This window comes from Amphiprion ocellaris, chromosome 15, assembly GCF_022539595.1.
Source record: "Amphiprion ocellaris isolate individual 3 ecotype Okinawa chromosome 15, ASM2253959v1, whole genome shotgun sequence".
Lineage (NCBI taxonomy): Eukaryota > Metazoa > Chordata > Actinopteri > Pomacentridae > Amphiprion > Amphiprion ocellaris.
The window spans coordinates 23,272,058-23,299,343 of record NC_072780.1 but is presented as its reverse complement, the minus strand read 5'-3'; the positions used below and the strand labels follow the sequence as shown (position 1 = coordinate 23,299,343).

Genomic DNA, 27,286 nt, shown 5'->3' with positions numbered 1-27,286 from the left:
CAGACTGATTAAGGAGTGGAATATGTGGAGTATCTGCATCATGTGGGTTAACTGATGCCAACCAACTGTAATTACTGTCAGCAGTATTTGGTTAATTTCAGAATTGGAGGACATTTGGGCTTATACATTTTTGAAAAATAAACCTTCCCTTTTACAGTTTTCTGCTCCATATTCATCAATAATAGGCAATAGACTATCAAAGTCTTGATTGGCTCACCTTTCAATGGTACCATATTTATTCCATGTTTTATTTGTTGTTTGCTAACCCTTCTCTAATCACAGTAACAGGGTTGCTAATCCATGCTAATGTTAGCTTTTTCTCAGGCATAGAAGCTAGATATTTAACTAGCTGTTACTGCTGACCAAGAGGACAAACTTAGTGATGGAAAACAGTGAAGAAAAAGTAAAAAGAATTTGTCCTATCCTGATAATATAACAGGATTGCATGAGGTAGAGTGAGACATTCAATGAAGGCTGACAATGTTGTGAAAATATGAAAAATAGAAGAGAGGATATAGCTTTGCTGTACCCACTCTTTTGTGAAGCCGATGATACCAGCTAAAAAGGTTTTATTAACAGGGTTGGGTGCATGTTGTAGGACACATATTCCATGCATAATAATTATAATTTAAAATATGTTGATTAAAAATGTCCCCACAATTACACGAGGCATCAATGGAAAAATATAATACCAAAAAAGGAGATTTTAATTTAATTTTAACTTATTTGAGATTCGATTTGGTCATCAGGGTCAGTGGGACAAGAGAAAAAAAAATGGCAAAATAGGGGAAACTCCAGACCACTATGCTCCAGACTTATTTGATATTTCAAAAAAATATTTTCAAACATTCTTTTCTCCTAGTTTTTTTTTTAATTTTTTTTTTAACATTTGGTCTCATGACAAGTGCATTTACACAACAACTGCATGTTTTAGTATTTTGTACATAGATTATCTGAAATTTGATGGGTGGGACATACAATGTCTTCTAATTCTGGAATGACCCATATTTTATTACATATTCACGCGCATCAACCCATCAATAGTTAAACTCGAAGCTATTATAATTGAGGAGACTTCATTCATTTAGCTGCTTTGCGTTTTAAAAGCAAAAAATAAAAACATTTCACGAGCAAGGACAGTCAGTACATAAGGTACACGTTTTAAATAAAGTTTACTTAAAAAAAACGGAAGATGATTAAAAAGAAGGAAGAAGGTGGATGAGGAACGAGACGGGATCCGCCATCTTCGTGAGGTCAAAATCAACAGTGCAAGGGTAATAATTGTTTTTATTATTATTTTTGTCAATATTAAATAATAATGTACGCTTGCGTTTATTGAACTTTGCTGCAGCTGGAGAATTGAACTTCCGGTGGATATCGTTGACGTGTGTTAGCAGTTTTTCAGGAGCTTCAGTAATGCTCACACAAACAAACACTATTCCGTAATATCGTACTATTTTCTCTAATGATGCGATTACTGTCCGATCATACGAGGCGGCACTGGGATTCATTGTGACCACAGACTCTATACAGTCTATGCTCGTGACTGTAAACAGCTACAACAGGATGTTTATGGCTTGTCGTAAAGACTCAAATGTTAACGCCTACTTTGTTGCCGAACAATTTTCCTCTGCATTAACTATATACGCCATGCTGTCGAGATGTGAGGACATGTCAAAAGTCAATGTTTTTTACTGAACTTTATAGCCAAGTATATTAATCCTTCAACAGCACCACCAAACAGTTGTGGATGAAGATACAGCCCCAAATCAAGGAGGCATAAATGAAAAATAAGAGCTATTTTCCGTGTAGAACTTACCTTTATTGTCATTATTTAGTTATTTTGCATGATAAATATCGCTGTCATTGCTACTGTCTTTATCAAAGTAATAATGAAAAACTAATGGAAATGGGAAAATATATTATAACAGCACATACGTAATAATGTTTATTTTTCTCTCTCAGTGTAGTATTATAATGTTTTGGTCATAAGTCTTTGTAGATGTGCAGAACAGTGGTAAAATGGTAAACTCTGTTTCTTTGCTAGTACAAACCTAATGGTCTGCTTTTCTGTGTGGAATCCACACAGGTACATAGAGAACATGCACTATATTGCCAAAAGTATTCGCTCACCCATCCAAATAATCAGAATCTAGTATTCCAATCACTTCCATGGCCACAGGTGTATAAAATCAAGCACCTTTACCTTCCCCCTAATACCACTTCCCTTTTACAGCCTATGGACCAAGGTAACATTCTCTTTCCTCTGGATTTGCTCCAGGTCAGCAACAGGTACATCAGTACAGTCCAACACTGAAGTTGATAAGATATGGCCTGTGTTCCAGTTCCCAAAGATGTTGAACAAAGTTGACATCATCACTCTTTGCAGGCTATGAAGTGCTTTTACAGCACACTGGAAAAAGCTTTTGAACATGACAGCTGATGGCTTAAACACTGGTACAGTACACCTGCCGGTCCAGTGTATGTCAGCACAGTGTGAAAATGACCACTGTAAAAAAACAAAACAACACTATAGCATGTTGGGAGGAGGAACAAGGAAGGAATTAGGCATTAGAAACTAGCAAGCTGTGAAAATAGTACCTGTTTTGAAACATCTAGTTGTATTGAACTTTTTATCAGTGGGTGCTTCTCAAATGTTGAAACTGTGTGCACATTGCAGTACAGTGCAGCAGGTCAGAGCAGAAAACAAAATTTGAGCAAGCTGTGCCCATTTCACTGTCTGAAATGTAGCATCGAGAGGGTAGGATTTACTGTGGCTACATGTTCTCTACATGCATATCAAAACATGTTGTGCATTAGTTATAGTACCTGGTTTCACTACCAGGCAAAACCTCTTGCTGTTTAATAGTGTAGTTGGCAAGCAGAGGGTACTGAGGGACTTTAACCAGTAATGGGCACCATGACAAAGACCTCTATGACTCTTAATGTCTTCCAGCCTGAGTCAGTGCAACTTGTACATAGTGTACTGCTATAACTTGGGCTCCTCCTTTTGACACCAGTGTGATATAACATGCTTAGGTTGGTGATTGTACCTGTCAGGTAGTAAATACAGTTACTCTGTGGCTGATTGCTGTATATTCCTGTGTGTCCTGTTTCAGATTATTCATCTGACATTTGTTGCTCGTGATCAGGATCAGACAATGTAACTTTTCTACCTGGTAACTGCTCCATTCCCCTCATACTTTCAGGACTTATATGGCCTGAAATTTCTCTACTTTTTTCTCTTTATTGTATTACTTTCAGATGCCAAGACATTGTTCAGCAGGTGGCTGCAAATGTCGGGACAACCGTGAGACTCGAAATGCTGGTATCACCTTTCACAAGTGAGTATTTTTACATTTTGTAGAATGTCATTGTCATATCCATTTAAATTTTACAAACATGATAATTTTTCTGACATCCCTGTTGCATTCACAATTTACAGGATGGAAACCACAACAAATGCAGTACTTTGATAGCAATGTTTCCTTAATAGTGTCATAATTTTGCCTGACTACATTCTTCTTTTGTAATAAATGTACAGTGCTGTACAAAAGTATTTGCCTCCCTGCAAATGTCTTCTATTTCTTCTTTTTCTTCTTTGCCTCACATAAATGTTTCAGTTCATCAAACTGACTTTAATATAAGACAAACATAACAGAAGAAAACACAAAATGCAGTTTTTAAATGATGATTTCATTTATTAAAGGAAAAATGTTGTCCAGCCCCACCTTGCTCCATGTCAATAAGTAATTGCCCCCTTAGCTACCAAGAAACCCAATTAATTTAGCAATCAGGTTCAATTTCACCAGACACACTCACATATGGTTACTGCCAGGCTTGTTGAATCTATCCATCCATCCATTCATTATCTATACACCGCCTGATCCTCATTAGGGTCACAGGGGAACTGGAGTCTATCCCAGCTGACTTGGGGCGAAGGCAGGGGACACCCTGGACTGGTCGCCAGTCTGTCGCAGGGCCACATATACAGACTGACAGTCACACTAGCATTCACAATTTAGAATCAGTTAAGGTCCGGCTACATGATTCCACAATAAGGCAGTTACTGGTGTGATGGTTTGAGGACCTGGGCGACTTGTCATAATTGACGGAGCCATGAATTCTGCTCCCTATCAGAAAATCCTCCTGGAGAATATCCACCATCAGTTCATGACCTGAAGCTCAACACTAATAGTTTATGCAGCATGACAAACACCCAAAGCACACAAAGAAGTCCACCTGTGAGTAGCTCAAAAAGAACAAGATGAAGGTTTTGGAGTGGACAAGTCAAAGTGCAGACTTGAATCCCATTGAGATGCTGTTGCAAGACCTTAAAAGGACAGTTCATGCTCTCAAACAATCCAATGTGGCTGAATTAAAACTATTCTGCAGAGAATAGCAGGCCAAAAATCCTCCATGGCGATATAAGAATGAAGACTGATCACAAGTTATTGCAAATGCTTAACTGTAGTTGTTGCTGCCAAGGGACCAACTTTTTCACAACTTTTTCACAAGGCGAGAGAGGTTTTCATTAAATCTTCAATAACTCATCATTTACAAAATGCATTTTGTGTTGTGTGGGGTATCTCTGTCTAATTTTAAGTAAGTCTAAATATTAGTTTGATGATTTGGAACATTTAAGTGTGAGAAATATGGAAAACTACAAAACACCAGGAAATACTATTTCACAGCACTGTAGCTATCAGCAAGAGCTGAATGAAGAGTCAGAGTCAGATTAGTAATCCAATAGAAAGCGTGCTTTTTGATTCAGGACTGGGTTTACATTCAGTGAACTGGGCTAGCTGGAAAGATGATTCAGTGTATTTGAGGGGGAGAAGTTCATCTATCCATGAAGTCTCGTAATACAGTAACACCCTGAATTTATAAATATAAATAATTATATATTAGTAATTCTAATATTATTATTGTAATAATTTTGGCTTACTGATTAGAGAGGTCATGGTTTCTGTTCAGTTATTGGCAGCACCAATATTCACAAAATTATTACTAATACACATGTCCTACTGTGAGACTGTGAAATGAAAAATCTCCATAATATCGCTTGATTTGGCATTAAATATGTTGACTTCAGTGAACAGGTTGGATAATTACTCACAGTGAAATAAAAATATCCTGACAGCTGTGATGGAGCTCAGGACTCAGCATGAGGGCGGCTGCCAAGTAACTGATGTAACAAATAATTAGACTGTAGCTGATTAACTGTGATTCTGTGTGACAGCTCACATGTCAAGAAAAAGTACGCAATATTTTTTGCTGTTAAATCATGACTGTTCCTGTCTCTATGTTGGGGATCATTTCTAACTTATTAATACAGTTAGCACTGTTGTGTGTGGGGACGCTCATATGGATCCTGTTGCTGTCTGATGCTACAGATATTTAACAAACTCAGGAAAGACTTCCACAAATAAATGGAAGCAACAAACTAGACTTGAGCTCAGTGTGTCTCGTTAATTTGACCTTTAAAAGATCTGTCCTACCATTTATTGTTTCATTTGCAAATAATTCAGCTCAAACTGAATGGCCCTGGTAAATCTAAAGACATTTGTTCTTTTCCAGCAAAACTTAAAGGACAATGAACATTCTTTCAGGCTGTACGTTTGATCAGCCACAGAACATATGGGTAAATAACTGTTAGAAACCAGAAGGATTTTAACTTTCAACAGAATAGTCATTTTATTTACTTTATTGACCTTTTTTGAAAAAAAAACCAAAACAACTGTAAACAGTAGTCCAAACTGATGGAAACTACAAATGTGAAAAATTTATCTGTTCTGGAACAAGCTATTACCTACTAATTGTGGGGGAAAAAAAACATTTAGCATTGCCTATGCATTATGGAGAGGGTATACAATTGGTGGTAGGTTGAAAATACAATGCATCCTTGACTAACTTTTGAAAGGAAATAATTTTCTCTGTATTTACCAAGGTTTGCACAAAAACCACTTGATGATAGAGCAGAGATTGTGCATTACAGATGGAGTTACATAATTTGGTAGACTACATGTCCAGCCTGGTAGAACAAATACCCTCATAGTTTTGCCTTAAAAAATTTTATGACGTTGTATGTTAACAAAAGTGCAGTTTTTAATTATATTTATGCTCATTATGATTGTCATTATTTGCCTTCAAGGAAAGGGAATTTAGAATAATTTACAACAGACAAAAGAACAATACAACCTTTGAGGTGAGCGTGTATGGCAGTTAAAGAAATGCAAACTCCTCGATGTATGCATGACTGCACAACCATCTGGTTGCTGCTCTGTGAGTCTAATGCTGCTTTCACTTGTACTCAGATGCTGTTGCTACATTTACAGATACCTGGATGTCAAAATTTCAGTGAATGAACTTGACCTAACAAATTTGAGGTGGCTACAGGGGTGGCCAATACAATTTTAAAAGTAGCCATGGAACCCCCCTGACTCCTCCTTGAATTTGCCACCATTTTCAAAATGTGTCAGCAATAAATGAATATAATGAAATATTTTTCAAAAGAATGAACCACAATGAACAAAATGCTATTTTCTTGCTTAGTAAATTATTACCATGTTGCTTTAGGTTATCATGCTACTTTTATCTGCAGTAGCTGCAGTGTAGTAAAGCTTCTGTTACTTTATAGTAACTGTTAGCTTTGTTCACTACACTTTGCAAGCAGTTTGCCAGCAAAAACATCAAAAGGTTGGCGATGAAAGAAGAATGTCTGAAATATAACAATATCTCAGGTACCTATAGTTTTCCTCATGTTTGCTGTAATGTCACATCAGGCTGTTAGAAAAAGAAGAAATGAGTATTAAGCTCCAACAACACTGGAATCAGGGAACATGCAATGTATTAAATGCTTGTCTTGGATGTTCTTAGTTGTAGTTGTATATTTAACTTGTGCTTGAGTAATGAAGTGACAGGTATGGCAACAGTAATGGGACAAAATGTAATGCAATGGGATGCCCAGGTTACCAAAAGGAGCCACACGGAGAAAACTTTGGATCACTAACTCCCACCGGGCAGACTCCTGGGATCCTCAGACGGACTTTGTCTACTTTTGTTCCAGGCACTTCACACCAGAGAGCTTTGAACTGACTGGATGCAGGTCTGTACACTCTAACTGGATTTAAAGAGATTATACATATCAATAGTTTAAATCTAAATCCTTAGTTATTGATTAGTGGAAAAAATATGTGTCTAGAGTTGACGGTGTTAAGATAGCACCCTAAAATATTTTTGACTTTTTCATTTGCAGTGGGATCAAAAGATTAAAGGAAGATGCCTTTCCTACGGTATTTGATTTCTCCTCAGCAGCCAAATGCAAAAGAGCAGGAACTCTGCAGAAACAAGACATTCCTGTCAGGTAAGCAGAACTGATACAGTGTCAGATTTGTCATTGTCTGGGAGCAGATTCTTGGTTTGTTAGATGATATTGACACAATTTCACACAGTTTCATTATCTATAGATGCAAATAGCAAAAACGATCTGTCATAGAGTAGGCCTCATGGACAATGTCGATACTGTCGTTCAGTTCCCAGGTCTGGCAGTGACGACTGTTTTTACATTAAAGTGTTTTAAACATTATCTGCCAAACAAGAGACCAAATGTAATTAAATTTTTTTTTGCATAATATTACTGCACTGCAGTTTTTAATTTCAAATGTACTTAATGGTTTGATGATAATAATAACCATTTGTATCACAATAAGAGGAGACAATGATATCAACAGACCATGTAAACAATTTGAAAGCATGGATCCATCCTGCCTTGTATCAATGGTTCAGGCTGCTGACAGTACTGGGGGATATTTTCTTGGCACACTTTGGGCCCCTTAGTACCAATTGAGCATTGTTTAGATGCCACAGCCTACCTGAGTATTGTTGCTAACCATGTTCATCCCTTTGAACCTGGGGTGACAGAGCCTCCTCCATATCTGCCCCCACACTTTGGAACTCCCTACGCCAACACATCCATGACTGCACCGACCTGACCACTTTCAAATCACTCATCAAGACTCACCTGTTCAGAACTGCTTTTAATACATAATACAATACCTAAAAATGTGATTAGAATGACACCAAACACAATATGTTTATCTTATATGGTTTCTGAGATAATAATAAAAGGTGTAAGCATAGGAATAAACTTACAAATTGTAGATTTTAGGCTACATGAAGGTAAACTTATAACATAGCTAAAAATACAAGCATATATTATTCAATAAAAAGAAAAATAAGACAGAAGAAGTATGTATGCTTAGAGTGAAAAACCTTTCTCTGCCTTTATGGCTGTGGTCTGCGACAGACAGAAGGGAGTGTTGTCTTGTGTGTTCTTCTCCACAAACACTTCAGATTCAATGTGTTCTTCTTCCATACTGGTTCAAATCAACCTGGTATAGGAGACTGAGTCCAGATTGTCACTCCAGTGATGCTGTATTTCCTTAATGTTCGGATTTAAACTGTTCAATTAATTCCTGTACAGAAAGTTCTGTGTGGTAGGTAGGGAGATCAGAAGATTACTGTGAAGAATGCCAGTCCTCTTGTCCAGAGGTGTGGTTTTCCTCAAAGTTGACACTTTATGACCCTTATTAGATTCTGGTGGAGGTAGGAGGCATCCTGTGTCTGCAAGAGAGCCATGACTGGTCCTTTAGTAGTAATTAAACGATCTGCAGATGTTCCATTTGGATGTGAGTTGTAGGTTAGAAATGGTTTTTTACCAAATTTGCAGCTTTGAGAAAGGGTATCTGGATTCTCTGTATGTTGCTCTGGAATGTTCTGCTCCCCAGTCCACTACAAAAGAGAAATGCATATGTATGTTCATTATAACTTTGGTCGCCCAAGTCTTTTTCACAGTATTGTATAGGTTTTGGAGGGATGTGTGAGAAACAAATCTCCATTACCTTTATTAAGACATCAAATGTGAAAATTGTTTTAGAAGAAAGTTTTTCATCCCATTAGTTGCAGATGAATTACACACTAAATGTTGGGTTTGAGTGATTAATTTTATCTGACCAAAAGGAAACTGATTTAAGCACAAAAAAGAATGGAAAGACAACATATTCACTAAGTACGAGTTTCAGATATTGTGTACACATAATGGGACACATTACTGACAACAGCTCACATAGATTACAACATAGATACACAGCACAGCGCTATTATATTGCCAGCCTGGAATGATTACAACTTTAAGATATAAGGACCAATATTAAATATCAGCACAGAAGAAATAACATGGAAATAGCTGTAGGGCTAATGGGCAAAGGTAGATTTGTCCTTTGATTTGCCCCTCATCTGTATCCTGTCCATGTCAAAGAAAAGCATGGAAAATATAATTTGTTGCTTTATTTGTTTTTTCTAGGAAGAGTTCCTGCTCTGGTGAACAGGAGAGCATTCAGCAGGAGAACAACCATTTTCAAGCTGAAGAAGAACCTGCAGTTCAGAGGTCAGTAGAAGCAGACGAAGAGACGAATGAAAACATACTTGAACATTGTCAAGAGTCAGGGATGGAGCAGCCCTCACAGCAAGGACATAATTCTTTGCCACCAGAAGCCCGTCCCCTTTCTCCATCACATTACATGAAGCGTCTACCCCCTCCTCCGGGCTTCTACCTGTCAAAGGAGCACAGCTATGCTCAACTCTGCCCCCTGTTGTGGAGGAGACGTTACGACCAGGTTGTTGACTGCTTGGAAAAGGCCTTACGGCAACTGCATGCAGCCAGGCGGAGAGAAAACCGTTTACGGGGCGCTGTACTACGACTCCGTGAAAAACGACTGAAGCACACACTTGTTGTGTCACGAGGTGGTTGGAAAAGCAAGAGAAGCTGGACATCTGGCAGAGAGAAAATACAATTTAAAGTACATTCTGACCAAGAGGAAAGTGAGACTGATGCTAAGTCTGAGACTACAGGGTTGTTTGTCGACAGGTATGTGAATCAGCTGGAGTTGGGGTGTCAGTTTCTTCCAGATACTAGCAGCTGGTCTGAGGTGAACAAAGCATACTGCTTTTACTGTGGAAGAGGGGAGATGCAGATTGACGACCAGGTAGCATGTAGAGTTTCAAATACTTTCAACGATGTGCAGTCCACAGAGCATAGTGACTCCATGAAGATTCCAAGAAGTGTTGAAAGTAGTACTTGCAGCCCAGCTCAAAATGCCAAAGACCTGCAGACTGTCAGGCTGGAAAGACCACCTAGGAAATATGTAGAAACTAGTGACACATCTGTAACAAAATCCCAAGTCATGTCCCAAAATCCAAGTCATCAGCATGTGACCCCTGCTGGGATGTCTCCACCTGATACTCATGAGCAGAGTTTGCATTTTTTAGGCTCTCAGCAGAAGCTGGTAGTCTCTGACATATGTAAAGGTGATTCTGAAGGGATGGATCTGGAGCATCAGCTGGACCTGCAGCAGCGGGTATTTTGGATACAGGACAGTGCTGAAGGACCGGTCATTCTGGTGCCTGTCCCTACAGAAGATGGATCACAAAGCTTTTTGAAGATGGAGGGGGTTGCTGATAAAGCACAAGCACGACTGGTGCCAGAACTGGATCAGTCTAGAGATGAAATATGTGATGATGAACACAGTGACCAGTATTCTGTTATCAACAGTACATCAGTGGAAATGAAAGAAGATGTGAGGAAAAAACTTAAAGAACATCTAGAGGGATTTCACCTTCAGCTGAGCACAGAGTTCAGAAACTGAGGAGGATTTTCTGAGCAAACACAACAGTCATTTCCTCACCATAGATTTAATTGCCGAATGATTACCTTGCTAACTGAGTGGACTATTCTGGATGTAGTGTAGACTTAATTCCGCTACATTGTTGTGCAAAGAACTATTAGAGACCCACATCTGAGACTGTTGCTCTGAGTGAAATCGTACTTCAATACCATGAGCTCACACAATGCATTTTATTTGAACTGAATCCCATATGCACCATTCTTCTCCCAAAATACCCTCTAGAACACCAAATGTGGATTAATCTGCTGCTGAAAATAGTTCCTAACAGATGCACTGTTCATTCCTGTTTATTCATTAAAAATGGCAGTGACCTGCTGTTTTAGGGAAATACTGAGCCATTTTAAATGATACAATGTATTTCTGACATGTTGGAACTAGATTTATGTAGGGGCCAGTGGGTTTGGTGTTGAGAATCAGAACAGGCAAGGAAGTCAGTGTACATTCAACATTGTTGATTTTAGTCTATTAATGAGACTTTCTGCCATTTAAAAAACAAAAAAATACACCAAAATAAACCTTTAATATTTAAAGAATAAAAATGATCACAGGTACAACTGGTATCAGTAACAGGACATTTCTATATGAAGTCATATCTGTATGCTGTCCATTATTTGCAGTGTTAATAGACCATTCGTTTATCAATTGAGCAAACCTGATTTGATAATGACAGACAGGGACATTTTTCTGTTCTGACATATCTCTGATGTCCAGTACACATTGAATAAAGAGTTGATCTCATTGCCACTTTTGTGTGTCAATAGTTTTATATGAAGCACCTGCAGATTTAATGAGGTATGAATAAATGTCACCATATGATGTGTGGTAAGTGGGCAAGGCTGTTACTGAGCATGTATGACTCAAGACACACAAAGGGTAAATGTATGTTTCTGTGGATGTGTTAAGGAATTCCCTCATACATGTTTTGTGATTTCTGCACAAATCTTATACATTCAGAGCAGTGTATGCTGGAGAGTGGTCAAAGTGCTAATTAGATATATTTCCATGACATCTGGTGGCCAAACCACACAACAGTCCATCTTCTATCTTGAATTAACATCATATTCAACTGCAGTATTCAGAGGGTTTGGCCACTAATTATCATCATTTTAGAATTTCACACAGTAATATCTGATTTGACGTTCCCAAAATATTTTATGTAATATGACGTTTTTAAACAGACAGGGCTTGTACTTGTGTCTCTGTTAATCAAACCGCACTTACATTAACAGTGATGCACACTGAAAGTGGCGGCTATCAGGATATTAGCCACAACTTAAGGTTCACATAATTTCATTGAAGTTTTTAGAGAAACTTTTCATTTTATATGACTCACGGAGTTTTGAATGTAATTTCTGTTGATTTTGAAGATTTATTCTACTCGTCATTGATGTTTACCTGCTAGAAATGGTGAACACATTAAAATCACATCATAAACTACAGACAATGTGCAGTTCCAGTATATTGACACTGGGCTGATTTATTCTTTAGGTATTTAGCAACATTGTTAAAATAACATATGAACAGCCTCAACAGTCTGAATATCTGATAGCTCAGTAACAAAATCTGTTGTCCTGTGTACTGTTATACTTTATATATAACCTGATCTGATGCTGACTTACAGGTGCCTCTACAGCATTTTTAAGGCTGCCTTGTCATGGTTAAATTCATTGGAGGCTGTGTACAAACTCATATAATCGACCTACATTTTAAGAAATCTGTTTGTTTCTATAAGTACGCACACAAACTAATTTCATAAAAAAACCTGGGTGTGATTTTCGACTCTGAGCTGAATTTTATGCCACGCATTAAAAATATAACAAAAAACTGAAGACTATAGCCAGAGTCCGCCCGTTTCTCTCAGGCCAGCACGGAGGTGCTAATGCATGCTTTTATCTCTTCTCGTTTAGACTATTGTAACGCCCTGCTCCCTGGTCTTCCCAAAAAGAGTATTTTAAATCTGCAATTATTGCAAAACTCAGCCGCACGCGTGCTGACGAGGACCAGAAGGCGGGAACACATTACACCAGTTTTAAAGTCGCTTTATTGGCTCCCTGTCCGCTTCAGGATCGATTTTAAGGTTCTTTTTTTAGTTTTTAAATGTCTTAACGGCCTTGCGGCTACTTATTTATCTGATCTCCTTTTAACATATCGACCCTCGCGGATCCTGAGGTCCTCTGGCAGTGGCCTTTTATCCATACCACAAGCCAGGACAAAAACCCACGGCGAGGCGGCATTTAGCCACTATGGCCCCCGCCTGTGGAACAGCCTGCCGGAGAACCTCAGGACTGCAGCGACTGTCCATGTTTTTAAAAGAAGGTTAAAGACTCACCTTTTTAATCAGACTTTTAACTAACCTTTTAAATCCTTCTTATGTTCTTATTATTCTCTATTTATTGTTTTATGTATTTGTACTCTTTCAACTTTCCACGCTTATCTTACAGGCCTTTAATTCTATCTGATAGTTTTTTTTTAACTCCAGTGTTTCCTCAGGGGGGTCCTCCACACTTGGGGCTTATCCGGTCTGCTGCTGGGGGTGCTGTTCACGGGTCCCTTCGGCCCGGCTGGTTGGGGGGCTCCCCACCTGTCTGTCGGGTTCAGGGGGGTCCGGGTTCCGGCGCCCCCGGCGGTCATGGCCTGCGATTCCTCCCAGTGTGGACGACCCCAACCAATGGAGGCGTTTTCCACAATCATCGGTGCCATGCCATGTCTCCCTACTGTCAGTGGTGAGTGTGTGTGTGCGTGTGTCTGTGTATGTGGGCGTGCGTGCGTGTGTGTGCTTGTGCAGTTGTGTGCATATATGTATATATGGCGGGAGGGAGAGATGGGTTTTCTTGTTTTTAAATGTTGTACAGCACTTTGTGTTGCATTTTTAACTGTATGAAAAGTGCTCTATAAATAAAGTTTGATTTGATTTGATTTGATTTGATAAAGGCTGATGGAGAATATCTGTCTTGACGATAGACTGTATAATAAATATCTTTTTTATACAGTCTATAATAAAGTCTATATTATATATATTATAAGTCAATAATAAAGATATTTATTTGACAGTCTATGATCTTGACTGTAGGCTTTTAGCTCCGTCCACAGCTGCTGCCGCCTACTCTCATCTTCTAACAGTTCACCTCGAACGAGCCAATCAGCTCCTCGGAGTGTGAGTTTAAAGCATCGTTAATTGTATACGACGAACGGGACAGCTGCATCACCTGGCTGCTGTTGGATTATAACCCTCCACTGTGTTTTACCATCTTTGTCAGATGAGCAAACCCATGTAAATAATAATATATAGTACCTTTTTTCACTTATAATTCAAGTCAAAACAAATGCAGAATGTGAGAATGTACAGATGTCATAGATTTTTATTTTTGATTTGACACACCCTTGCCATTACAGGTGTATGTCGTCAATTTAATGTCACAGGGAGGATGTGTATCCTTGCTCATAGCTCCTCCAGCAAATGGGGATGCATTTTAGGAAATGAGACAGATTTTGTCATGATTTACCAAACTCGATTTCCGCACTGTACATATATGTGTGTGTATATATACATAAACACTTTATTAATCCCTGAGGGGAAATTTGTTTGCTACAGCAGTGCAATGTGCTATGAATAGAAATAAACAATAAGAAAAACATAAAAAGCAACATGTCCTATGTAAAGGATGTACAAATGTTATAGTGCTATATAGTGCAAAGAGTGTCCAAGAGTGCAAGAGTATAAAAAAGTGTGCAGTTTCAAATTACAGACCTGGAAAAAGATGCTATAAGCATAGAGGACTGAGAGCATTCTACCAGCCAGGGTTGACGTAGTGGACAGAGTCATTGCTTGTGGCAGGAAAGATTTCCTGTATCTGTCCATGTGGCAGCAGAGCTGGACCAGCCTGTTGGAAAAGCTTCTCCTCTGCCTGTCCAGTAGGGGGTGAAGCAGGTGGTCAGGGTTATCCAGGATGGACAACAGTTTATTTAAAATCCTCCTTTCCACTACAGCTGCAAAACAGTCCAGTTTTCAGCCAAACACAGAGCCAGCTTTCCTGATCAGTTTATTCAGTTTGTTCTTATTGCAGGTTGCAATGGTGCTCCCCCAGCAGACCACTGCAAAGTACAGGGCGCAGGCCACAGCTGACTGGTAAAAGTCCTACAACATTCTGCTACACACAGTAAAGGATCTCAGCTTCCTCAGAAAATAGAAGCGACTCATCCCCTTCTTGTACACCGTGTCAGTGTGGGTCCTCCAGTCCTTCAAGGATGTGGAGCAGTTGTATAGTTGTCCTCTTCTTCCAGAAATCGACCACCATCTCCCTGGTCTTGGCCACATAGAGATGCAGATGATTCCTACTGGACCACTCTACAAAATCACCCATCAGAGCCCTGTACTACTCTTCCTGTCCATCTCTCTGCCCAGTCATCAGAGAACATCTGCAAGTGGCATGACCTGGAGTTGTATTGAAAGTCAGAGGTGTATAAGGTGAACAGAAAAGGAGACAGTACAGTTCCCTGTGGAGGTCCTGTGCCACCGACCACCACATCAGACAGAATGCTGCTGTCATAGTTTACTAAGAACCTTTATGGACCAGAGTCACCAGTTATTCCACCTGTGATGAGTCCAAATGTCTGCTGTGAAAAAGGCTAAACAGTAAAACTACATTTTCCTCCACAATACATGTTTTCATAGTCTTTTCATTATGACATGGTATTGTAATGTTGAGAAATTTAGTATGTTCTAATTCTAGGATTAAGTCAGGTCTTGTAGCTCCCCTCCAGTTTAATCACAGACTACAAGGTGTTCTTTTTCACACAGACATTTATTCCTGACATCATGCCAAAGTGGCGAAATGTCAATGCCATGAGAACTGAATAAATAAATATAGAAATATATGAGTGTGAGCACAAATTCAGAAAATGACAAAAGAAATGCATAATAAACACAAAGAATAACACAATCAAAAAATAGGCAGAAGTTTCATACCTCATTGGCTGCATAAACTTTGAGGGAGAAAACTTCCAAAAGAAATTGCACTCCTCTTAAGTCCTCTCATGTGCTCATAGCATTGGCAGGTACACTGCTTGCAATAGTGCGTCTAAAATAAATTATCTGACCTCAACTAGGTAACAACACTTGCTCCACAGAAAAGTTCTCTTTTAAACAAAATGCACCATTGTGTGTTTCTCAGTCTCTTAAGCTTATTCATATAAAACAACAAATATAATTTTATTAACTAAATTATTCCTGTTGTCAACTCAAAGATAATTAAATGAACTTACATTGCATAGCTGACTTCAATGGCAGCTAGAGGTCTAATTTATGTTTATTTATGTTTGCAAAATGATCAAAAAAAAAGGTTAAATTTGACCAATTGTCCTCTCTTTTTTGAAGATGCATATAATTCAACAAGGGAGATCCTTCCCCATATTGAACAGATGCATCACATGCTGCCAAAACTACCACTGCCTGTTAGTTTGCTCAACTTTTTTAAAACTGTTAAAAATAGAATATATTTTTGCCAAAGCAAAAAAGTGAACTATGTACATTTTATCAGATATATCAATGCTATATCTACTTATGCATGTTAATGCATGTCACTACGGATCTCTCTCAGGAGGTAGTGAGATCAGAGATTCAGTGGTGGGAGTCACAAGACTAATTTGTGTGTATATGTGTGTATGTGTGTGTCATTGCTTTTATTGGCTATTATTGTATATAATAAATAAATATCTGCCTCCTGAGTTGTCCTTGTGTTTCATCTCTTTCCAACCTTTCAAACTGTCCTCATTGAGATCTAGAGACCACAAAGATCATAACACCTGACAATGACATAAGTATGCTAATTACACAATTTGTCCAAATGCAAGTCTTAGCAGCCTAATTATCATTGTAATAAGTAGTGTTTTGAGTGGAATAAACCTTTCAAACCTAAAGTTATGAGTTAAAAAGCACAGTTTGGGTGGAATAAACCTTTAAAATGATGGGTACTTTGAAATGAAGTAATATTTTCTGTGGAATACTCCTTTAATGAATCTCTTAAATTGTAAATATATTTTGAGTGAAATCATCCTTTAAAACTGTAAGTTGCCCACTTTAGTTATCATCCATTGCAGTAGGTGGCACTGTTTCGAAAAAAGGTTCTAAACATGTGGTCCTACCAGTGCAGTCCTGACAGTGCAGCCTCTGGTTCTGCAGACCCATACTATTGGCCCACATGAGGGAAAAGGGAAAAGGGAAAGGAGGGAGAAGAAGGGGCAAGGAGAGGCTGCCACTAAGCAGAGCTGGAGGTGGAGGGCATAACATGTTTCCTGTCAGAACTGTGGATGCAGCATTTTGTGTCAGCCAGAGGATTTTATCAGAATTATTGGAACATCCTGATAATGATCTGTACAAGAGATGTAATTAAGTCCACAACTAAACCTAAATCCAACACTTTGAAAAATAAAAACATGACCAACAGGATGACAAATATTTATTACCCCACATTAAAAGGAATGGATAGGATTTAATAACACTTTGCATACTGTGTTTATTTCTGTCCATTGTAGTTACTTGATGAATCTCCAGTTTTATGATAGTCTGACTCACCAGATGTAGACTGCAGGTAAAGCCTTCTGTTGGCAGCACATTTCACAGGACTCCCTCTATCTGTATGTTACCATTTTTAAAATCCACTTCACTACGGACAGTCTACAGGCAGCAACTCCATGCTGAAACTTTCAAGAGTTGTGAAGGATTTGCAGTAAGGAGCATTTTTTTCCCCATGAATTATCCATTTTAACCCTTTGATGTGCAGTGTGAGTCAGGAGATACCCATTTTCCACTGGATTTGGGTCACTTTTGACCCATGTTGTGCATCAAAGGGTAAATAGCAGTGTTCTCCTTCCTGCAAGCAAATGTGTACAAAAATAATCCAGGACAATTGTTTTTTTTTTTTGGTTTAAAGAAATACAAACATCCATCCATCCATTTTCTATAGAGCACTTTATCCTCTGTAGGGTTGCAGAGGGGGTAGAGTCTATCCCAGCTGACTTAGGGAGAAAGCAGGATACACCCTGGACAGGTCACCCGTCAGAAATGCAAACATGCCAGAGCTTTTTCTCCCCTATTGAAGAATGATAACAAGAAAAGCACTCAGCCAGCACAGTGCTCTGCCAAGGCTGTTCATTCCCCCATGTGGCATTGTCAGAAATGCAGCCTTTTTCTTTCTTTTGTTAAAGAAATGCAGAATTTGTTTATTAATTATTGATGATCAGAAATTATGGCAACATAGAATGTGGCCATTTAATATAGATGTACCCACAAACAAAATGACCTTGCACTGAGCACAGGCGCGTGTTATGCATGTGTGCATTATGTACGGATACCGAATCGCATTCACACTCCCACAACTTAATCAATTGTTCCTTGTATGATTTCCAACGGATAAGTCCCGATAAGTCCACAGTGGTGGATTTGTAGAAGAATCGCAATCATGGCATCATCAGCAGGCAGCTCACAAAATGTTCATTTGTTGCTATAGTTACAGTGACGCTGTGCCGCTATCTCACAATGATACAAAAATCTTTAACAAATCTGTGGATCCAGACTATAAGCCTCATTACTGCCAAAATATCTCCTTGTGTCATTTGTGGCCTTGCCTGAAAATTTCATCCAAATCCATTAGTCCATTTTTGAGTAATGTTGTGAACAGACAGACTAACAGACTGACAGACAAATCAACACTGATTGTCATATAACTCTGCTGCATTCCTTGGCAGAGTCATAAGATATAGCCAGACCATTCTACACAGCACAGAATGGTCTGCCTAAGTGAAACTAGTTCTCTGAGTATGTAGCCATTTATCAGTGTCACTACTGATTATGGGGGGATCAGATTTGAGTCTGTGATGGTCTTGGCCACCTCTTGGATCCGCCTCTGTGTCTAGAAGCACATTTAATTACATGTGATGCTTTGTGGATGTTTCAGAGACTTAAACTCCTCATTTAGCAAGTTTTTATGCATAATGGTTAGCATTTAGTTAGGAAAGTATTATGTTCTACTCATTGTACGGTATAAGAAAAAGCAAAACATGTGGGAGCAGCTCAGTACATTAACACTGAGAAAGGTTGATGGTGTCATGCTGAAACAATTCACTGTGGCGTTTTTGACTGGGTGTGGCATTAACTCTTCCCACTCAGATATTCAGGAATGAGAAAGACATGTGGGACTGAGTCACACCACACAACCACTTCAGTTGTACATTGCTACACTGTTTGCCCTGCTGCCCTCTACAGGTAACATATCCCAGCCTGGTCTACTGTCTGCCACAATTCTGCTCATTCATGTCGATTTTTTTTCACCTTTCTATCTAAATTAAAGAGTAACTTCAGTGACTTGCCCAACCCATAGGCTGTCTGGAATTAGTCTGAAAACTGGTGAGAAAGAATGTGGTTTTGCCTGTCCAACCCCCCACACCCCCCATGTTTGTCCCTCCTTTTTTTCTAATTTAACAACTTTTCCAAGAACATGACTGAAGGACATTTTCAGTGTGAAAATCTCTCCTAAAGACTGGACAGACTTCAATAAAAGTTGCAGTAGCTATCAGAAGTATATGTCAGAGGAGCTGCTGGTTGTGAAAAGGTTAACAAAGTGACTGTGGAACAAAAGCGCATTACCAGCCTAAACTTGCAGGCAGTTATTGCGTAAAACAGTTCTGTCCAACTTTAGTAAAGGTTTCCAGATGTGCAATGAGTTGTGTTAGATATAAGCAACGCCTTACTAGAATGTCCAAGCAGTTCAACTTATACAAAAATAGCGCTATATGATGCACATTATTTGCTAAAGCATGTGTCAGCTATAGTCTCATGCTGGCTGGATGTGCTACATTGTGGTAGTTTGCAGATTCTTCTTCCTGGCTTTTCTCTCATGCTGAGGGAGGATCCAGGAATGCTGCCAGCTGGTGACACAAGTAATGCTCCACTGACACACAACAGCAGCGAGACACAAAAGGAAGACACGTTAACCTGCTACAGCCGACATGCCTCAGGTAAGAAATGACAAAACTGTTCTTTTATCTGCGGAAAAGTCGAGCTAAGAGCTGACATGTTTGTAACTCGGACGTTTGAAGCCTCGCTGCTTTGATTAGGAGAAGTCAAGAAGTGGTTTGCTGCCGAGTTTGTTAACCGCGAAATAGTAAATCTACACATGAAATGAACCAGTTTCTGTAAGCCTCGAAAAACTCGCATTTAACAACATGCCACGCGGACAAACCCTGGCCTCGATCGGTCTTGTAGAGCTGCCTGTTTTACAGAGTCGAGCTTTTGAAACAAAAACTTTCCAGGCGTGTGCAGCCAGCGGCCCCTCCCTGACAGCCAGACTACAAGTCCTCACAGCAGCTCCTCATCCACTGATCAGCGCAATGTCCGAACTTCCAGTCCAGACTACACACTTTAAGGAGAGCATTTGTGTAGATCTGACATATTCAGTAACTGAATCCACCATGTGCCTGTCTGTGTTCCGTATGTAGAACAGGATTATGCATTATAGCATGACTTCCTCTTTTTTTAGGACCTTTCTAACTGTGACATACACCCAGGCAATTCCATGTTTTCCATGAAAACGCACACTTTTATTCATGTGCTAACATAACTGCACAATGGTTTTCTAAACATCAATTAGCCTTTCAACACGATTAGCTAACACAATGTAGCATTAGAACACAGTAGTGATGGTTGCTGGAAATGTTCCTCTGTACCCCTATGGAGATATTCCATTAAAAATCAGCTGTTTCCAGCTAGAATAGTTATTTACCACATTAACTATGTCTAGATTGGATTTCTCATTAACTTAATGTTATCTTCATTGAAAAAAAAATGCTTTTCTTTCAAAAATAAGGACATTTCGAAGTGACCCCTAACTTTTAAACAGTAGTGAATGTTCTTCCAACCTTCAACCTGTCAAACTGAGAATCTGAAGGTTGGGTGGGGGCACTATGGGTGGTGTTTCAGCAATCACCTCTGTTCCCCTATTTCAAGATTCAAGAACTTTATTGTCATACACACAGTAGAAACACAGTGGTTACCCTGAGCGATTTGAGTTTCAGATACATTTTCAAATATTAGAATAAACAACAAGCCACATCCCTAAAGTGTCTCTCAGCTTATGGTTCAGCTTTTTGAAACACAGTACTGTAGAGGATTAGGTCATCTCTAACCTGGATAACAAATGAAGGGGAGTATCTTTGTTATTGAAGGAAAGTCAAATGCACTAATATATTTCCCATAAAGTTCAAAAAGGTGACTGTTTTCTAAATTGGTAATATAACTAGATACATGGACATAACATTCATTAATCCAAAACCTCTCTGATGACACATTTTGCATCTGTTGGTGAACATAACCCTCTGTAAAACTTAAGTGAGAATTACTAGATGTTGTAATGTTCTACAGCAACACACTCTGCCCTGTCTGAAGCCAGGATTTGGTACTCTCCGTGGGAGAAATGAAAGAGGGCCTGCAGTGGCTTGTGGTACATCAGCCAGAAAGGGTGTGGTTTTTACAAAGCTGTTGGCACGCATACATCAAATTACTGTTGCAGGATTAGAACAGGTTCGTCTGGTGGCCAAGGAACCAGCCTTACACTAAAATAATCTACATTTCTCAATATGGTAAATGTAGTAAGTTTCTAAGGTGCTGATGAGTCGTGTTTAGAGGTTGAGGATGATGGTATGATATTCCTAGTTTATGCTAACTTTTGCAGTGGTAGTGCAACAGCTCTTGGATGGTATATCACTAGTACAGTTATCACTAATATTCCTAATACAATGTCTTACCATCTTTTGTCACTTGTTTATGCCATTTCCAGCCAGAAGACATCTGTATAAATCTAAATTTGACACTTGTAAGCAAATAATTGCCAAGGTATCTATGGGATGTGAATACATATTTATGTATAATTGTGTAAAACCTATTCATGCATGCATATTATTTCCTATTTACCAGAAAGGCTTGCAATGAGATTACAATTATTCATGTGCATTTCATCACAGATAACCCTCTATAATTCAGTGGCTGATGTTGTTCCTCACAGCCATAGCTACAAAACAAAGAGTGGCATACCCTCGGTCCACTGATTATCCTAGCATCATCGAATCAGTGAATATCATTTTAAACTTCTGTAGTGCATTGCACTTTAAAACTGTAGTATTAAATGATTGAAATAGACAACAGTAAAAGAAATACAACAAGGCAGTGCAATAGAAAAACTGATGTAAAGCTATATTGCAGACAAGGTCTGCTCTCTTCGGAGAAGGTGTTTGTCCAGTAGAAATAAGATTGTAGAGCTTCTAATTTCCATTTTTCTAAGCGTTGTTATGTCTTGTCCATCTTGATTCTAAAACATGCTCATATCAACTCCTGAGTGGGTCTTGCTGTAGACTGTTTTATGAATGTGATTCTAAAATATGACTACCATATTGAAAGTGTATTGCAAGCTTAGAAAAATAGAGAAACAATGAAGTGCATATACTTGAACGTGAAATATTCTATTCTGGGGAGCCAAATGAATAAAGCAGGCTCATTTTGGTGCTCCAGATTTTGACAAATTGCTTCATGTTGTTGGAGCTTTTTCTTTAACTGGTCTGCAACTGTATAAACTTCAGTGTGTCTATGAAGTACTGCCAGACTGGAGGGCCCACAGAGGGAAAGAGCATGGATGTGAGAGCTAACACAGGACTTCAAAAGCTGCTTCATTTTAGCTTCATCTTCTCCAAATTGTTTAAGTGCTCTAAAGTTAGAAATGGCATAAGTAAAACTGGAGGCTTCCTCTTATCCTCTTGCTGACGTTGCAACAACGTATTATGATGGTTCAGCACATATGAAGCCCTGAAAATGATACAATTCAGATTATGACCTGCTGCTCTCTGTTTTGATGTTCCTCTGCATCCCCAAGTCCTCTTTGAATTCACAGATTTAGCCAAGACTCCAATGTCTGACTTCAGTTGTTTATTTTACCTAGAAACATTTGTAAATTTGTGCTATATTGTACTGTCGTAGTAATGTACTTTTTTTATTTGTTTGTTTCAAAATCCGTGAAACTCTAAAGCAGTCCTGCCCATCTTCAGTAATTTTGATATACTGATGAATAATCATCAGTAAAGACTGGCATGAAGGTCATTAGAAGAACATCAAATCAAATTCACATTCTGTGACCTGTTCTATGTGAGTTTAGAGATCTGTCTAGGTCAGTGTGACTGGCTTTGTCAATAATGTGTGTAACATGACTTATTTGAACATGTGTCCGGTGTTTTATGTATCCTCTGTTGCTGTTGTGTCGATGCAGAGCCTCTAACTTGGCTTTTTCTGTTGTCTTTCTTCTTCCTTCCCCAGTATTCAGACTTGGAGAAGGCCATCAACACACTGGTCACCCAGTTCCACTCTGCTTCAGCTGACAATGGTCCAACGCTGAAAACCGATGAATTCAAAGGTCTTTTGTCCCAGATGCCTAACCTTGTAAAGGTAATACTGCTGTCAGTTTACCTGTACTTCTCCCTCAGCCAGACCTTCTGTTGACTGCAGCAGCTGGGTGTGGCAGCACTCCTCAGCTTATTCAGTTCACACAAGGGCAGCCAGGAACATGTTCATTCACACAGTCGTAGTCACCACCACCAGCAACACCACACTGTAAGAACTGAGGCACACATAAGAACTGGGCCATGTAGAAAAATCTAGTGTCGAATTTTATTTTAAGTAACAATCAAGATATGTATTCATTGAGGGAGTATAACATTGAAAATCAGTCAGATGGGATCACAATCACCATAGACTCCCTGTTGTAACTGCAGTGAATCAAAGACAACTGCAGCTGCTGCACCTTTACAAATAACAAGATGCAAACTTTTTAGAGGCACAGTTCAAGCTTAAGGATAAGTCTTTATGATGACCTTCAAAAAATACTTTTTTATTCAAATAAAATTTTCCTTTTAAAGAATGTTATTGCTTTGGAGACTAAGTGGTTTACATTTAACCCAGGAAAAGTCCTAATTCAATTTTATGGAGGTTACTGTGTACAGTCTTGAGTTGTTGTCAAGTCTAGACCAGACCTGCCTCTTTAGTAACACATCTTATGCAAGAGTTTTCCAACAGTCTGTACACCTGCCACTGAATTCCAACATTCTAAGATGTTATGTAAGACCAATATTACAGCTAAATAAAAGTGCTAAACAAAATTGTCAACTTTCTCCACAGTTTGGCTGCTTTTCTTGGTTTTGATTCCTTGAAAACAAGACATTTCACCATGTTACTTTGGGCTAAGGGAATTTGAGTGCAGAAGAGTAAACAAATGATTATCTACACTGTTAATTTTATAGCAAATCTGAGCTAAATTTTGTGATTTTCCATCAAAATTCCTTTATTCTACATTTACTATTTCAGTTTTTCTAAAAGGTCAGCTGTTTGCAGTTCTAGACTTGTGCACAGAGAAGATTTGAGATTAGGCTGATGACATATTAAAAATGTAAGAAGTAAAATATTCGGAGTATGTAGAGCCAGCCAGGGGTTGGTCTGGGGAAAAATCTTTTGTCTGAGTGCTCCTGCTTGTTGTCTAATCTGACTTCTTTGTTCCCTAATGTCAGGTCTAACTTTGTAGAATATATTAATTGACTGAACTATTTAGTAATCAGTAATCTTTGTTGTAGCAGTAAAGGTTTGGTTAGTGAATCTTGCCTTTACTGCTTTCACTGTGAATCATTTCCCCAAAACTGTTTTGGTGTGTTCCAACAGGGTTTTGGCACAGATCAGGGACTGGGTGAGATCCTGCGGAAGATGGGTGTAGGTGATGGCGAGGGCATCTCTTTCAAGCATTTCTGGAACTTAATCCAGACAGTAGCCACCACGCAGCATGGCCTCCTCAGCGGCCAGAAGGGCTCCTCCTGCAGCTGCATCCTACTGTGAAGAGCAGACTCTCAGCCCAACACATCGAGCTCTGAGTTTCCACTCTGCAGTTTGACTAAACAGAGCAACACTACGCATATCATTCTCTTCATCATGAGTCAGACAGAATACAAAAGTCTTATTTGGCACAGAAAGCCGTTTCCAACCTGAAACATTACAGTTTTAAAATGCTCTTATCTCTTCTGTCACTATACTGTCAAGTATCATTTTTACCAGTTCAAAGTCAGGCTAAGAAAATGTACTTTTGTAAATTCTCAAATTGTATAAATCTGTTGGTTGCCATATATTTAAAGGATTTTTTTTTTTTTAAATTTCATGTAGTTTCTGATAAAACAATCATCTTATCCTCATTCTTGTGCCAAACAACATCTCTAAGTAGCCATTTGGTAATTGTGAAAAAAATTATTTGGTTTATCATACTGAACATGCTAATATTGGCTTCAGTTTGTGTTACAAGACTGGTACACCTGACTGTGACATTCTTATTAGCCCTGAAAGGTTAGATGCCCTTCTTTTTAGTTCAAGATATACAGGCAGTTTTCTGGGTGCAAGATCACAAAATGTCCATTGGAGGGGGACAAAAATTTCTCGAAGCCTCCTAACAGTATCTGCCTAACCTGGTGACAGCTGAGGAAGTTGGTATTACCACTATCTGAGTGATTTATCTTGTCTTGCCACTTTCTATCATAACAGAACCAAAGCTTATTTGGGGAGAGTAACTGTTGCAACAGGCTGCTTTGCTCTGTCACAATCACAATATTTACCACATTTTCACTTTCCATCATTTACGCCATGTTTGTTTTCTATGTCTAATTGTGATTCATGGTGCCTTCAGTTGGGTCATGTTAACTTAAATAGTGATAGAAGAATGAATGGCCCATAGCTGTCGTATTTACATTTTCATAAGTCATTTTCATAGCTTAAAATTCTGAAGACATTAATGTTAACAGTTTTAAAAATTGGTGAAGTCCACAAAAGTGAACCATAGCCTTAAAAAGGAAGACGATGCAACATCACTGACAATTATAGCAAATGGAACAAGAACAGGCTTTTAGGATGTAATGGTCACGGGTATATAATTAACCATCTAAGTGTCTGGGATACCGTTTTTATGTTAATATAGTGTAGCCAACTTTGCATATGGAAAAGTCTAACTCATAATCGCCACATACTACCATCTGAAGGCATCAGTATAAGAGCATGTGTCGTCAAATTGAATTCAGATCAGGTTGTTATAAAAATTGAGTAAGGACTTCCTTTTGACTTTAGGAACACTGAAACATTTAAATAGAATTTCTTTATTGGTTTGTGCAGAACTGACTTCAGGGTACATTATCGCTGCAATTCTCCATCCATCTCAGTTTGAGCTAATATGCATCAGTATCAAAACATTAGTGGTTTCTGTTATTTTTAAATGTCATTAATTTTGCCATCTCAATTTTTGTCTTTTGGTCCCTTATATTAGTATTGCTTCTAATCATGCATTTTACATATATTTATATTTTGTCATTCTTTATACTCTGACCTGTGAGACATCATAAGAAAAGTGAATTCACAAATATATCAGGAGATTTCCAATACTACATGTGTATTGCATTTGCTTAATAGGGAAAAGTAATTCACACTGTGTAAGTGTCATGTTTTATGAAAATGTTAGCCTATGTTGTGATCCATGGAATGCTTATTAGATACATCTTCCATATGTAGAAAACAAAAGAATAGTATAATGAACTGAATTTAATTTCCTAGTTTTCTGTTTGTTGTTTGTTTTTTAAATAGGAAATGATAAGCATTATGCAAACCTAAAGGATTCTTTTCAACATTGTCTTTATTTTTTTCAATATATACATAAAGAGAAAAAAAACAACAAAAAGTCCAACAAAATACATCAACTAACATCAAACCGCTCCCACCAACCAACAGATGGCAATTCACATTGTATAAAAGCTGCATGTTATACTTACAAAATTAATAAAGAATCCCCAAAATTCCTCATATTCCCTTTGTCTTATAATATGTATGGTATTTTTTCCAGTGGGAGGTTTGACATCATCTGTTCTGCTGTGTAACTGTTGGTCTGTAAGCACTTTTCCAAGACAGAGCTATTACTCCTTTAGCGTTTAGGAAGCTGAGGTTCATTAATATTTGTTCATTTTTAGAATAATTATGTTCTATTGGATATAGACCAAATACAAACAATTTAGGATCCAATGAAGTTCTTTTTGGAATAATCTTCTTGCATGTAGCTCTGACCTTTTCCCAAAATGTGTTAATCTTTCTGCACTGCCTGATACAGTGAAACAGTGTTCCTTTAACCTCTGGGTATTTACTGCATATATCTGATATATTTTATTGAACTGATTTAGTTTTGAAGGAGTTACCTATGTTCATATTAGCCAGTTCTAAGGAATTAGTCTGAGCTATGCGTTTATTGTCCGAGTATGAATTATAGCACATATGGAACGGGCAACAGTCACAATTCAGAAAGCAAAAGATCGGAGGAGCTGGAGAGAAATGATCGTCTATGCTGAATGGCATGGCACTTGTGTGATTGATGAATTATAGCACATTTGGACTTCCACTCCTCTGCTGAAATTTCTGTTTGCAGATCTTCCTTCCAAGCATG

General features: G+C 38.5%; 2 protein-coding genes across 2 annotated transcripts; both read left to right on the top strand.

Moving 5' to 3' along the window:
• The first annotated feature begins 1,148 nt into the window (after window positions 1–1,148).
• On the top strand, window positions 1,149–11,489 carry thap7 (THAP domain containing 7). Its single transcript, XM_023295237.3, has 5 exons — window positions 1,149–1,274; window positions 3,265–3,344; window positions 6,971–7,108; window positions 7,259–7,366; window positions 9,365–11,489. Exons 2-5 carry the CDS (start codon window positions 3,265–3,267, stop codon window positions 10,704–10,706), a joined length of 1,668 nt encoding a protein of 555 aa, XP_023151005.1. The 5' UTR covers window positions 1,149–1,274; the 3' UTR covers window positions 10,707–11,489.
• Window positions 11,490–19,597: 8,108 nt separating this feature from the next.
• Window positions 19,598–26,657, top strand: s100v2 (S100 calcium binding protein V2). Its single transcript, XM_023295335.2, has 3 exons — window positions 19,598–19,757; window positions 23,098–23,226; window positions 24,490–26,657. Exons 1-3 carry the CDS (start codon window positions 19,749–19,751, stop codon window positions 24,658–24,660), a joined length of 309 nt encoding a protein of 102 aa, XP_023151103.1. The 5' UTR covers window positions 19,598–19,748; the 3' UTR covers window positions 24,661–26,657.
• The last annotated feature ends 629 nt before the right edge of the window (window positions 26,658–27,286 follow it).

Coding starts and splice junctions, on each gene's coding strand:
- thap7 (XM_023295237.3), top strand. CDS start 3,265: ATGCCAAGACATTGTTCAGCAGGTGGCTGCAAATGTCGGGACAACCGT. Junction 3,345..6,970: donor GCTGGTATCACCTTTCACAA/GTGAGTATTTTT, acceptor TGGGATGCCCAG/GTTACCAAAAGGAGCCACAC. Junction 7,109..7,258: donor TTTGAACTGACTGGATGCAG/GTCTGTACACTC, acceptor TTTCATTTGCAG/TGGGATCAAAAGATTAAAGG.
- s100v2 (XM_023295335.2), top strand. Junction 23,227..24,489: donor AGATGCCTAACCTTGTAAAG/GTAATACTGCTG, acceptor GTGTTCCAACAG/GGTTTTGGCACAGATCAGGG.